General features: G+C 31.3%; 1 protein-coding gene across 1 annotated transcript in view; it reads right to left on the minus strand.

The window, feature by feature from the left end:
- Positions 1-14978, minus strand: part of LOC106684187 (post-GPI attachment to proteins factor 2) — a 26821-nt gene extending 11843 nt beyond the window's left edge. Inside the window, exons 1-2 of the mRNA XM_014426125.2 lie at positions 14484-14978; positions 1300-1546 (exon numbers count right to left, since the gene is read on the minus strand). Of these exons, the coding sequence (XP_014281611.1) occupies positions 1300-1546; positions 14484-14657 (421 nt within the window). The 5' untranslated portion in view covers positions 14658-14978. The remainder of the gene's footprint in view (positions 1-1299; positions 1547-14483) is intronic.
- Positions 14979-15118: the final 140 nt, after the last annotated feature.

Below are 15118 nucleotides of genomic sequence, written 5' to 3' on the forward strand. Positions count from 1 at the left end.
CAGAGATAAAATAAACGTCATGAAAGAATAATAAAAAAAAAAAAAATAATAATAATGAAAAAAATGACAATAAATGAGTAGAGAGGACAATATACCTGTCCAGAGAATACAGGTATATTGAGGACAATATACCTGTATAGGACAACATACCTGTCCAAATAAATAAGTTGAACAGACAGAAACAGCAGAAACGCGTAAGAACTTTTTAATCTTATTTAATCTAATCTTTTTATTTTTATTTCTATCATTTTATCTTAACATAGTTTCATTTTGTATCTTTTTAGCCCTGATGAAGCCCTGCAAAGTGGGGCGAAACGTTGGAAAATAAATAGTTGTAAACTATTTTTGTTTCACTATTGACTGCAACCCTGACCATCTCCCTATATATCAATTTTTACAGTCAACTATACATAGATATATACAATATAAAAAAAAACATTAACCTTATCATTCTTTGTCATATCTACCACCAACAGTGCTCGTAATTGCCGATCATCTAGAGCATTACTGTTTTTAGTTTTTTAAGTAAGTAAAATAGGTTTTCTAGTTTGTCTCTTTTGTATCTTTGTTGATTCTGTCTATCCATTGGGTTGTTGGCCTCCCACGTGGTCTCTTGCCAACTATACTGCCATTCATTGTTGTGTAGAGGCGTCCTGATGGATTGCTTCCAGCCACATGTCCCACCCACCTTAACCTCTTTGCCTTCAGATCATGAGATATTGACTGACCAGTCTCTGCAAGCAGTTCACTGTTAGTTCTTCTCCTCCATGTGTGAAGGCTTTTATCCCAGATCACTCCTGCCATTGTAAGGAGGACATTCCGTTCAAAATCTCTCAATTCTGCTTTCTTAGGTAGGTACCCGAGGTGTCAGAGCCCAGGTCTCGCACCCGTATATCAGAGCCGGCTTAGTCATGGCATTGTACGCCCTTAGTTTCAAATTTTTATCTTGTTACACACTGGTCTATCTTAATCCGTTGATTATTTATTGATGTTATCGTAGGGCTGAGGTGTTTGAAACTGCTGGCTTTCAGAAGTAATTGACCATCCACACAGACCATGTTAGGGTAGATTTTTCAGCTTACAATCATATATTTGGTTTTATCTTCATTTACTTCCAATCTGACTTCCTCTGCTTCTCTTAATATATACATAAATGTGAAAATCAGCAATCTACCTCTTAACTCTTACTTCCTATTAGCATTTATTACTTTTACAATTTAGGTTAAAAAATAACATAAATTTAATCATTTATATTTTAATCAGCATTAGAAAAATAAACATGAACTCATGAATATTTACCATAATTATATGCAGAAGTGATGAACGTAAGCCCGATGAGGGCTAGGTTCTCTATGACATTTAGTATGCATGCAGTCGTAGCCAGCTTCTGCGCTTTTTCAGTAAGTACATCTCTATAGTATTGCCTGTAAATCGCTGCAAACATGAATCGTGGGAGAGCGTGAATTGCAATCGCTGTTCCCCAAACAAACCTTTGGGTTTTATAATTGCCGATAGCGGCAGAAATCGATGGAAGGAAGTTCTGTACCTAATAAACAAAACAAATATCAATATGTGAAATGAAACATAACAAAAATAATCCCAAGAAAAAAAAAAAAAAATCCAAACCAAAAGCATTGCTACAATTTGTGAGAGAAGGGAGTTAAAATCTTCAATTCCAAAATGATTTTGACCAGATTTCTCAACTACATTAAAATATTATCAATTACATTATGAAATATATCTAAATTGAAATGTAAATTATTATGAGGAAATAATTGTGGGAGGGCGGTCAGTAATAGTAAACACAAATAAGTAAAACTTCTTTTATTGTGTTGATGTTTCAGCCTAAATTTCTGGCTTTCATCAGGGCTAAAGACAAAAACGAGATTAAAGAGAGAAATGTTTTATTTAGCCATGCTGCCCAAATACATTGGGTTGCAGCATAAAACAGCATATATTTACATGATATAACAGAAGAAAAAAATTTTTTTTCTTAGTTTCCTTTTACAATCAATACTTCTACACACTAAACAAAAATATTTTAATTTTTTTTTTTCTATTTCACAATTTCATTCTATCTGACAATTTTACTTCATTTAATTGACAACTTTATTCTACCCAATTCACTCTCTCAGACCCCCTCAAGTGATCCGTTTGAACCATGAAACAAATTTATTAGCAGATGTTCATTCATTAAATAGCAATGTGAAATCAAACCAAAGACATAATACTCACAGCAGTAGATCAGTTTACAGAAAAACAAATAAAGAAATACATCTTAAAAAAACAAAACTAATATATAGATTTAAAAAAAAAAAAAATCAGTTAAAAGAAATACTTGAATGAATAAATAAGTTTTAAAAAAATATGAGAAAACAAAAAATGTTTAAGGAAGATAATTATGAGAGATTGTTGACTGTGGATGACTTATATTCGAGGAGAAGATGGTTGGGAGTGGAGTCAAAATAAAATACAAATAAGTTTATATTACTTATTTAATCGTGCCAATGTTTCGGCAAGAGTTTCTAGCCTTCATCAGGGCTAAGAACAGAACTAGATAACCAATGAATATAGAAAAAAATATATATATAAACAGAATGACATAAAGTGAATAATTTTACAGAATAGAATTAATAAAACAAAGTGATGAGAGAACATAATTTTTTTTTTACCTACTTATTCAATTAACTATGTATACATTTTATTTTATTAATTCTATTCTGTAAAATTATTCACTTTATGTCATTCTGTTTATATTTTATTTTTTATTTTCTGTGGTCCAGGGAGGGGAAGGAGGGAGGAAGGTGATGCTACTAATTCCAAGGACTAGGGTTTGAATCCAGCTGGGCAGAAAATTGTTTTCAGTTACAATGTAGTTGTGAGTCAACCCTGTGGATTCTGGAGCCCTCCTAGCCTCATAAATTGGGTAAAAATCTGGCAGTTGAGCGTGATTCTGACCAAATCATCTCCTTGCACAACCATTGGTATAGTAACAGTACTGCCTTACGTTCCTTAAGTACTGCACCTCTGACCCTCCGTGGGTTTTAGTGGTACAATTTTATTTTATTTTTTAAATGTAGAGAAGGAAAATAGCCCAGTAAAATCACAAGCTATACTATTTGTGGTATTGAATCAGATTTTGAAATTCCCTACCTTATATTTAGAATACTTAGTTCAGGAAACTCAAAAAATTGCACTTTTCAAAATTTTCAGCATATAACTCTAAAACTATTAATTCTACAACAAATTAATCAATACAAGAAGAAATTGAATATAAGAAAACTTCCTACAAATCTGGTACATACACATTAAATTGGACTAATCATTCCATTAATTATTCCCGGACAAAAAGTGGATAACAGACACTCACAGAAACAAATTTTACCCATGATGTCGAAAAGATATAATGCGAGTGAAAAGCGATCCCGTTCAGGTGTGCGTCATGTATTAAAGCTGTTGCTAAGCGGAGGCGAGATATGCCCCGCAAAGGGTGCAAAAATTAACCTGTTCACTTGCCATGTGAACAGCCAGGACAGGAGAGCTCTGTTACTATGAGTGCTGTCGATTCCCCGGACCAAAAAATACCCGTTTCATCCGACAAATAGCCGCCACTTTACCAGTTCTAGGATAATCGTTATAACTCTAATTGTATAATTGTTACAGTCATGATTGTACTGTTGCACTAGCTCTGGCGTGATAGTTGACAGTACTACTAGAGTCAGTGAAGCAACTGCCACGTTAACGGTTATATGCATGCGCCTTGACAGCGAACTATCGAACAATATACGTTATTGCGGCAAAAGTACGAGGATGGTAGGACGAGGTTACCATCCTCTGAGATATAGCGGTTGTTACCCGTTAGTCTCATCTTATCAAGTCATCTTCCTTGTCAACTGCCTTACCTTTATAAACTGAATACGCATTATTACACGAAGGTGCAACAGGAAACGAGGACAGCGGACACGAATCCCACGCAGATAGATCTCTCTCTATATATACAACTAGTACATTAGCTGTTAGTGATAAAATGACATGATACAATGATGTCGCACTAGTCCTTCAAATAATTTTTTTAGTTAATTATTAGACACTTTTTTCTATTACTATCAAGTTATTATTTTTCTTTAAATTTTGAATTTCCTACCAAATCAAATTTACCCTTCGTCGTAAACCCATCACTTCCTGCCCCATAGTATCCCTTAATAATACCCCACTTATTTCTGTCGATAAGATCCATTACCTAGGACTACATCTGGACAAACGACTGACATAAAATCCTCATACAAGACTGCAAAGACAGGAAACCACTCGTCGATTTCGACTATTACAACACTTACTAGACGAACGTCTACACTTCTAATCCATTACAAAAGACTGATCTACATGACTGTAATAAGGCCTATCTGGACATACGGAGTTGAGCTTTGGAGCTCCATTAAACCTTTGAATTCCTTTAGTACCCAATCCTTACAATCCAAAATCCTTAATGCTGCCTACTTTGTCACAAATCAAGTCATCCGACAGGACCTCAATGTTCCATATGTTGCCAATCCTTCCATGATAAACTTCGCAATGACATGTGGAGAATCAACCCATTGATAGGACTTCAATAACATTTTAAGAGGAAAAGATCTCGAGGTAATCTTCTTTTCAGAAGCCTAGGAGGATTATGAAGTAATGAAGGAGACACCAGGTTAGAAATAAGTGGGTTTAGGTGGTTGCAAAGTTTATCATGGAAGGATTGGCAACATATGGAACATTGAGGTCCTGACGGATGACTTGATTTGTGACAAAGTAGGCAGCATTAAGGATAGGATACTTAATAAATAAGTATCCTATCCTATATAAGGATATTCGAATAAATTCGAAGGTTTAATGGAGCTCCAAAGCTCAACTCCGTATGTCCAGATAGGCCTTAATTATAGTCATGTAGATCAGTCTTTTGTAATGGATTAGAAGTTTAGACCGTTCGTCTAGTAAGTGTTGTAATAGTCGGAATCGACGAGTAGTTTCCTGTCTTTGCAGTCTTGCATGAGGATTCCATGTCAGTCGTTTGTCCAGATGTAGTTCTAGGTAATGGATCTTATCGACAGGAATAAGTGGAGTATTATTAAGGGATACTATGGGGCAGGAAGTCATGGAATTTACGACGAAGGGTAAATTTGATTTGGTAGGAAATTCAAAATTTAAAGAAAAATAATAACTTGATAATAATAGAAAAAAGTGTCTAATAATTAACTAAAAAAATTATTTGAAGGACTAGTGCGACACTTAACTAGCACACCTAGGTATAATAACGTAAACCCCTTTTACCCGAAAATCGTGTAAAGATTTCCCGCATCGACTGATTATATTCCCCTTATTATTATTTAGAAAACAGAGAGGTTATTTAATGGTTTAATCAATGCCTGAAAGCAGCGAGAAAAATAAATAGAAGTTAAGAAGTTTTCATTGCCTAACATCGATATCTCCATCAAATTTACTAACAAAGGAAAAGATATTTCTACGATTTGTCACTACTCCTCCAATATTTAATATTAAATTATACAAGTACATATAAATCAAATAGAAATAGTTCTTGAAGTCTAAAGGGGAATTGGGGCAAACGAACGAACCGGTTGGCAACATCAACAACCGGACCAAGACCTCTCGATCAATGATATATGCAAATTAACTTTATAAAGTTCAAAGAAAAGATAACAAAAAAAAAACTTCGTTCATGAACATATATTTTTTCTTAACAATAATCGATTATAAACCTTATAAAATAGAATCGTTGGATGAAATATAATAACTTATTCATATAATTAACTTACTTAACATTCAGTAATGAATAGTTCAAGTCCAAAACATTGAGGTTAACTTTTGAGACATTTAGTAATTGAGATATTTTCACTTAAGTCACAAGTGCCTTGAAACCAGTTAGTTTTAACTAATCTAAGTACCATAACTTACTTTTTAGGACCTTAACTATTTCTAATTTTTTAAATAATCTCTGAAGAAATCCTTGGATAACTATCAAGTTCATTGAATTATAATGAGTTAGAAAGAGCTAACCATGGGAATATATTTATATATGAGGAGAGGATGGGAGTGTGGTCCCCAAAGGACACCAAATAAGACGAAACTTTTTAGTAATTTGTGTTCTTCACTAAATGCATTTAATTTAAATGTTATATTAAGAAATAGAGTTCCTATATCTGATAGGAAATAGTATATTGAGTGTCTTTTCAAATATATAGAGTGTACCTGTTTACATAGGTTCTTAGCTTTAATAATTGCACATCTGATGATTTTTTTAATTTTATTTTGTATTAAACGTATTTTGTAGATGGAACTGTAGATCGTGGAAGAGTTATTTAGTGATAGTCCTATAAGCTTTATGACCTTGAGGGATATCAACCCAAGTCTATGATTCTGTCTTTGGAATACATCAAATTAAAAATAAAATCAATTTTTTTTTTTTTTTTAACGTGTCGCTAGTAAAGTAAAGGAATGATTGAAAGAAATCTGACAATGAATGAGTTTGAACGTACAAGAAATTTTAGCGTGGAATATTTATAAATGGAACCTATAATATTAGAGTAACGAGAAATAGGACCATTTAAAATGAAGTGTGAGAAATTAATATTTCACTCTTTCTTTTTTATTTAATGAAAAAATTGATATTTTTCCTTCACTGTAGCCGTGAGTCAGCCCTCGGGGGTCCACCCAGCCTCATAAAGTTAGTACCCTTATTTGGATAAAAATCTAGCAGTCGAGGGTGATTCTGACCAAATCACCTCCTTGCACAACTGTTGTTCTAGTAACAGTATTTTTTTACAAAGTATTGCACCCCTAACCCTTCATGAGCTGTAGCAGTACAGATTTAATTTTTTGTTTTAATTATTTACTCTTGGCTAGATTTAAGAACTATTAAATTTCATAATTTTAAGTTAAAAATAAAAAAAAATTACAATAAAAAATAAAAGTCAACTTATATTTGTTTTTTGGGTATAAGCAACTTAAACATAAAATTCATTATTTGTAACCAAAAACATGAGGAAGTACAAGTTTTAACTTCTTTTTCATTTGTGTGATGTTAAAAGCAGGGAAAATGGTTTGGGGGTCCCTAAAAAAAAAAAAAGTTAAGTCATAATATACTGTTTTATGATACCCATGGTACTCAAAGGTTAAATACAGAAGTAAAACATAAATTTATTTTTATATACTTGGTACTATTAATTTAACAAGATTAGATATGAAATTCGAGTAAAAGAGGTAACCTCAATATTCATAGTAATAGAGATAACCAAATTAAATATTTGTTCAAGATAATATTGGTGGGCGTTGTTAGTATCAGGGGCATGGTTTAATAATCTAAAAACGATACCTCACATTAGTTTAGGAAGAAATTAAAATTGATATAAGTATAGCATATGTATAGGGATGGCAAATAAGTCCTTTCGGTTTTTTTGGGTGAAAGAAAACTAAGTATATTTTGTACATAATATTTATTTTAATTTACAATGTAATGTCCATTATTTTCGATTATCTTACCCCATCTCTCCCAACAGCTGAATAATCCCAGGTTCATAGAACATCTGTGGTTTATTAGCGAAAAAGTGATCATGGTGCTCCCTAACACCCTGTTCGCTTTCAAACCGTTTTCCACTTGAGGAATTTTATAGAGACAGGAATAAGTGGTATTCACTAGGAGCAAGGCCCGGTGAATAGGGAGGATGAAATGAAAATGTGTGTTGCTAAGTTGGCTTCGGTCAGAGAGTGGGGGACCCAAACATCAAGCCTAGAAATGTAGCCGAGCTTCCGCAAATGATTTTCTAGGCTAGTATGTGATATATCTAGGACCTCTGCAATGTCTCGCACTAATTTGGGATGGATTTTGGTCAACTATCGCCTTAACATCAATGGTTTCAATTTCTTGTGGGCGACCAGGTTGCGGTGCGCCGTTTATGTCAAAATTCCCTGTTCAAAACTTGGCAAACCAATTTTGGCACGTGTGCTCTTTAAGGCATTATCCCCATAGACCCTGCATATTTTTATGTGCCTCTGCAGCTCGCTTTCCTTTTTTGAAATAATAAAACAAAATATGCCTATAATGCATTATATTTCCGTCCATCTTCTCAACTGGATCACAAACACAATACTGACTTAATCTTAACAAGTGCCAACAGACATAACTGTTTATGTATTACAAATAGGATAAACAATCCTCTGTTGGGATTAATTTCATCAGAAAAATGTGATGTATTATAAACAAAGCATGAATACAAAAACCGAAAGGACTTATTTGCCAACCCTATATCATTATGGTTTTCATAATGTGTAACAAAATTCGTCTTTTCGTCATTCAACAAACAATGACTTATTGTTAGACCATTTGTCAAATTGCACTAACTTAGCTTCCACTGGCTCATTACCAGTGACACGGTGAGAGGACTGCATTTGGATCTCGGAAAGCCCTGCTCTACCCCTTAAGCGCGGGGTGTAAGGTGGGCTCGGGGATCCTCAGGTCAAGAGTATTAATATTGTACATAATAGTGTAAATATGATTAGTGGTTTTATTTTATTGTTATATAAGTTCAAAATTTTACTTATTGTATTTTCTCCTTATTTCTTGATAAATATAGTTTGTTTATGTTCATTTTATTTATACTTCTTTTTATATACATCAGTGATTCCCAAATGTTTTTGTCCTACAGTCCCCTATCCAGGAAAAATATTACTTAGCGCCCCCTGGAAACTAATTTTTTAAATATTTTAATAAGAAATATATATGTATTAATGTTTCTACCTTTTTTGTAACAGAAAGGTTTAAATTAGAAACATTGAACTTGGAAATTATGAAACTATTGAACTCAGAATAGAATGTAATAAAAAAAAAAAAAAGTTAAAACAATCGAAATCATCTTAATGAGAAGGATGAACCTGGTGTACTCCTGCCGATTTAGCTCAAATTTCGTCAGTAGTAATATTGTTGACCGTGACAACTTGCAGTTATTCATCATCCCCTGAATCCTCCCTCCACCAGGGGGCAGTAGCGCCCACTTTGGGAATCACTGATATACATATAGAGATTTTATTGTTTTGATTTATTATTATTTTTTAAATTTTTGTATGAATGTAATCATTTATCACTATTATTTATGGCCCAAGATTGTGGCAGTTTGTAATAGTTATCAATAAATACAATGGCTTACTTCACAGTGGTGTTAAGTACATTTCTACTAACTTTACAATTTAAGGTTCTGTCTTTCAAGAAAATTACAAGTTTTCAGTTGTATTTTTCATAAAGCTAGTGGAAACATACTTAGCAGTACTAATTTAAATCCTCAGTGCAGTCCCGGAATACACGCTCGCGGCCTTCAGACTTACATGTAAGTACCCATTGAACCGCATCCTTTGGTAGATCTTTCCTCATCCGTTCCTCATCCCTATGGAATTCTATTCCCCCCTTCATTTGTAGTTCTAATACCCTTCCAACCTTCAATTCCCGTATCTTCTACCACCTTCTGTCCACCCTATTCCGGAAGAATAACAATTGAATGTTTCAAACAAAGTTTATATATTTTCTGTACTTAATATGTTTCAGAATTTGGTATTTCAGAATTTTATTTTTAGATTATTTTTAATTTAATTACATTCGATTTTTCATCATTTTTGTTTTCTATTATTTATTATCAGAAGTGTTTGTCATCTTTTTTTTTATGATATGACATATGGTTTTACTTAATTTGTTCTATTCTTATTTTATATATACTGTTAATTATTGTTGTTCATTTTAATCTTTTCAAATTCATTATTTTATAATGTTTTATGACGTTTTATAATTTCATTCTTATTTTGTACTTCACTCTAAGGCTCTAAAGCCTAATTCTGACGCCTGTATGTTATTCTAAAGGGATCAATCCCAGAATAAATAAAGATTATTATTATTACTATTAAGCAAGACATCGATATATAAATGGTAATTGGTCATTATTTTGGAGAAACATATTTTCATCAGTAGTCAATTTTTTCTTATCGGTATTAATTGAGCAGTTGAATGTAAAAGTGGTTTAAGTCCAAGTCTTGAGCCTTAAGATGTTCAATACTTAGGAGAAGTTCTATAAATTTATTGTCAAGGAATAACTCAGTTAAAACTGGTCAGTCACAATCACATCTAACTATTTAAAAGCATTTAAGTAAATTTTTTTTTTTTATAAAATTAAATATGATGATAACAGAATGACTTACACCACTTTTGCTTTCATGGCTCAATTTGACCCAGATTACCAAGAGGGGCGAGGATTTTATAAAAAAACATAAAAAGTAAATTCAATTACCCATTACTTACATATTTTATTATATTAATTCAATTACTCATTATTTATACTTTCTTTGCACCTTCTATTATGTTTATTTCTTAATTTACATGAACGCTGTCAATTTTTTAATATATATATTTTTTTTATCATTTATTTTGTATAATTCTCACCTCTATAATATTATATTTTATCTTCTATTAGTATCAACTACTATTGATTTATTGTTATGTATATTTCCAAGTTTGTTTGTAATTATTTTCTTCTTATGTTTCTCTGAATTAAGATTGTTATCTCATTTTGTTTTTCAGCCACGACGAAGGCTTGAAATTCAGATTGAAACACAAGTTGAAATAAATTTTGTTTATTCATGTTTCTTTGCTGACCGCATCCCGACAATCTTCTCTTTTCTCTAATAATTCCATTTCATACTTTATCAATTTTGGATATTCCTGCCTATCATCGCCAGTAGTCCATTTCGGTAATCAGAAGTTTCTTCTATTAGGCACCTTTTTGCCTTTTTAGGCACATGTTTCTGATCCGTAAGTCGATAATGATCAATATAATATTTTGTATATATTTCTCTTGGTTTTACATAATAGTATTAACTTTTTTTTATAAATACATTTTTAAAAAACAGAATAAATTTCAATAGTAGATTTTAATTTTAAAAAAAAAGACAGTTTTGAAGAGCTATAAGGCACCATTTTAAATATTCTTTCCGCTATCAGTTCTTATTTCTGGAATAGGGTTGCAAACATCCTGCATAAATTATATAAACAATTGGTAATAAATGAACACGGTACGGATGTCTGCTTGAGAATAATGAATAATTATCCTCAGAAGTACAAAAAAATACTGGTTAAGACCAGTTGCACCAATCTTCGGTAAAAACTAAGATGTATATTACTTAGATTTGTATAAGAGTTTAATAAAACTTCCGTAACGTTACCAAAGTTACCTGAAACTGAGATAACTCTCCATAATTCAAATCCAACATTGGTTGAACTTCATAATTATTATGTTTTTTTTATTTCCATTACTTATACTCAGCAGAGGTGATATTTATCATATTATAGTTATCATAAAACTATAGCAATTTTTAATCAGTGAATCTTAATTTAATAGAACAAATAATTTTTTTCAGATCATTCCAAATTTTATCTACAGCAACTAATCATTATTATTAACTTTTGACATTCAAAATCGCTGAAAAAATTCTTTATCCAATCACTCTCAAAAATTATTAACCACAAATACTTTTTTTTTTTCCATTATTGCTTGAGCAACTAATTCTTATAAGTCTTCGCCTGTGAAATCATCTATCTTGATTAAATCCACTTAATTGAATTTGGAAAAAAATGGAATAATACAATACACCTTCACTAGATAACAGATCAAACTAGAACTATGGAAGGTTCCTTGTACGGTTACCTATTTAAACAGAGATTTTCTCTATGACTCAGTTTAACTGGCAATCATTCCCTGGAAAAGGTTATCTCCATATTTTTGAAGGTTAACTTTTCTGGTGCAATGGATAATTAATTGTGTTTACCCAAGAATTAATAGTTTAAACTGTGTTGGCGCAAACAGCCCTCTTAGAAGGAATGAAAATATGTGTCCTACCCTTCTCACCCTGAAGCCCAGCTATTATATCTCTCGGAAGTTTGGTTAAAGCCGAGTTATGGCTAAGCAAGAAGATGACAGAGGAAACTGAAATGATCAACAGCTCTTCTTTATAAAAGTCAGACTCTGTTCCTATTTTAAGGACAGCTTTGTAGAAATTTTAAAAGAAACCATCGGTGTCTATTTTTCAAGTAGAAATGACTGATAAAAGCATCGGTATCCGTGTTAAGAGCAGTCAAACTATAAAGTCGCATTCCTACCTAAGTTTACCTTAGATGATTTCTTCATCAAAAGGAACGGTACCACTCGACGCTCTAAGAATTCTGTCTTCCTTTTATAAAATTACCATTGGACTTGATGTATGTAATTAGAATAAATCTTTAAATAAACTTCCATGAATGAGGAATGAAAAAGAAAACAAGAAAAATTGGAAGATTGTTGATTGAGCATGTATGATATATAAATAGAAGATGGTCCAGGTATGGTAAAAAAAAATAAAATAAATAGTAATCAATCTATTTAATATGAACCAACATTTTGCCTCATGCATCATCCAAAGATCTAAAGAACTAAAATTAAGATTTACGGTGAAAAGTATAAATAAACAAACTGGAAGATCGTTGATTGACCGTGTATGATAATAAAAGGAAGATGGTCCGGAATACAAAAGATACAAACACTTAAATTAAAAAAACTCATTTAAGTGTTTTTCATTTTTAGCCGTGATGAAGCCAAGTGCAAGGTGGGGCGAAACGTTGGCTAATATTAAATAGTTTTACAACTCTTTGGGTTTTTTTCTTTGACTGCATCCCATCTTCCTTTCAGGAATAAACAGGAATTACAAGAAGTTGTTAGACAATCAATGAAAAAAAAATAATACAAATAACAAAAAAATATAAAAATACAGTAAACACTAAAATACAGAAAAATAAGGGAATTTAGAATAAAAGTCAAGTCAAGAAAGCTCTTCCTTTTATCTTAACTTTTATTTTTATATTTATTTTTTATTTGTTACTACTTCTGTTTTCATTAATTGTCCAACACCTTTCTGTAATTCTTGTTTATTCATATTTTTCACAGTAAATCTTAATTTTAGTTGTTAGTATCTTTTTTAGTCGTGATGAATCCCTGAAAAATGGATGAATGGGTGCAACGGCTCACATTAAATAGTTTAATTACAATTTGATTTTTTTTTTTTTACCGTATAAGATCTTACTTATAAAAAGAGAAAAAGTATTGAGGATCATACTTTCATGCCTTTGTAATGTAAGAGTTTGTTAAGGGAAAAAAGATATTTTTAAATTTTATATGTCCGTCCATATATTTTGGCTTCCGTTATACGTAGCTTTCGAGAATGAAATTATATAAGAGGCTTTCGATATTTAAAAAGGTTTTGGAATTAATTTTATATTATTACATTGTATTAACTATAATGTAGCAATAATTCCCTTTCATTCTAACCGTGGGAAATTTCATGGAATATTAAAGCCATTTTGCATTTCTTATGATTCTCCCGTTATGCAACCTGCATTCTTATGAGAAACATTGGCTTAGTTTAAAAAAAAAGCTAAACAACTTAATATAGTAAATAAAGAAGATCTAGCAAGGTTCTGACGGAAAAAACAAACATTAATGAATAGTGTCAACTATTTGTTGAGAGCCAAACAACATTGTGAATTGTAATTTTTTTTTAATTGTTGTTTTTCCTGATTCCAATGTAGACAATCTTCTTCTTGATTCACAAATGGTCAAGCATCTATACATAATACTATAGTAAATATCTGAACATATTGAATATATGTTAATGAAAAAACTAAGTAAATACAAGTAAGTAAACTCAGTAACAAAAAGAATGAAAAACGAAGATAGTTAACGCTATCATAACGGCACCAAATTTAAATTATTGTGTCCAATATCAATATAAACAATAAAAACGTTTGTATTTCAATAGGCAGAAAATAAATGTGAAGAGCTAGAGAATTGGAGAATTGTAATAATTTCAAACTTAATATGTATGATATTTTTTTTTTTTTTTTTTTAAGACAGTTAAATTGTTTCAAATGGGACCAATTAATGTCATCAAAGGCCTAAGTGGCTTTTAGTGATGAGTCATTTTTTTTTTCTCAAAGCATTTTTTAATTGTTAAAGAATTGAAATTTCACTATGCATAGTGAATAATTTACTGCAAGACAATGTTTAATAATTTAATAAAATTGAATAACAAGAATCAATTTAAACCATCTGAAACACTATTAATAAACATTCGATCTGAATATAGATGACATTTTGAATTGTTTTGGTGAGTGACCAAGAGTTTAGCGAGTTACTTAATCAATACTATAATTAATCAATATTTTATAATAATATATAAAAATCGATTAACGTAGCGAAAGTTCTAAGCAAAATATAGTGGAACAATTTCCAAAAGTGATAACATTAATTGTATGATAGTAAACAAAAAAATATTGAATGTAACAGAACAATAAGATATTTAAAAAAAAATGATTGAAGAGCAAAATGAAAACAAATAAAAACATAAAGATATAAACTTACTTTACAATGCGTAAATGTCGAATCCTCAAAATTGTACATCAATGACCATATGATACAAAATACAAAACTTGTAAATGGTAGTAAACAAGTTATCCATGCAGCTTTACTGACTGGTAGGCGAAGAATAAAACCCTTTTTCGGGGGATGTAAAGGCAAGTATCCTGTACCACTCATAACTAATTGGTAACACTTTACATAGTGTACTTGTCATCTAATATCCAATGGTATAAATGTTTTAAATAATACTTTTCTTTAGAGAAAAGTCTCTTCATAGATTCTTCAAACATATGTAATAAAGTTTATCTATTTTCCAACAGAATGGTTATTGCAGTGGGCCATGCCCCCATGGTAAATGTAAAAGCAATTATGAGCATGTTATCTCAAGTAATACACTTCACTCATTATTGTTTAATATTTTTATAATCCCAATACACCAAATACACAAAACCTATACAATTACTAAGAAAACACTGATCAGCTGATGTGTGTAACATCTATTCTGATAGTTCCCTTTCTTGCCACCAGAGTGGCACTTGGCAACAGTACAGGACCAAATTTGAAATCAATTTTTCATTTCTAATTATATCCTTTTGTTTATTTTTTAAAAAGACAAACCAAGCTTGTTAAAATAAATA

The sequence above is a fragment of the Halyomorpha halys genome, unplaced genomic scaffold, assembly GCF_000696795.3.
Source record: "Halyomorpha halys isolate HHAL.00 unplaced genomic scaffold, Hhal_1.1 Scaffold552.1, whole genome shotgun sequence".
In the NCBI taxonomy this organism is placed as follows: Eukaryota; Metazoa; Arthropoda; class Insecta; order Hemiptera; family Pentatomidae; genus Halyomorpha; species Halyomorpha halys.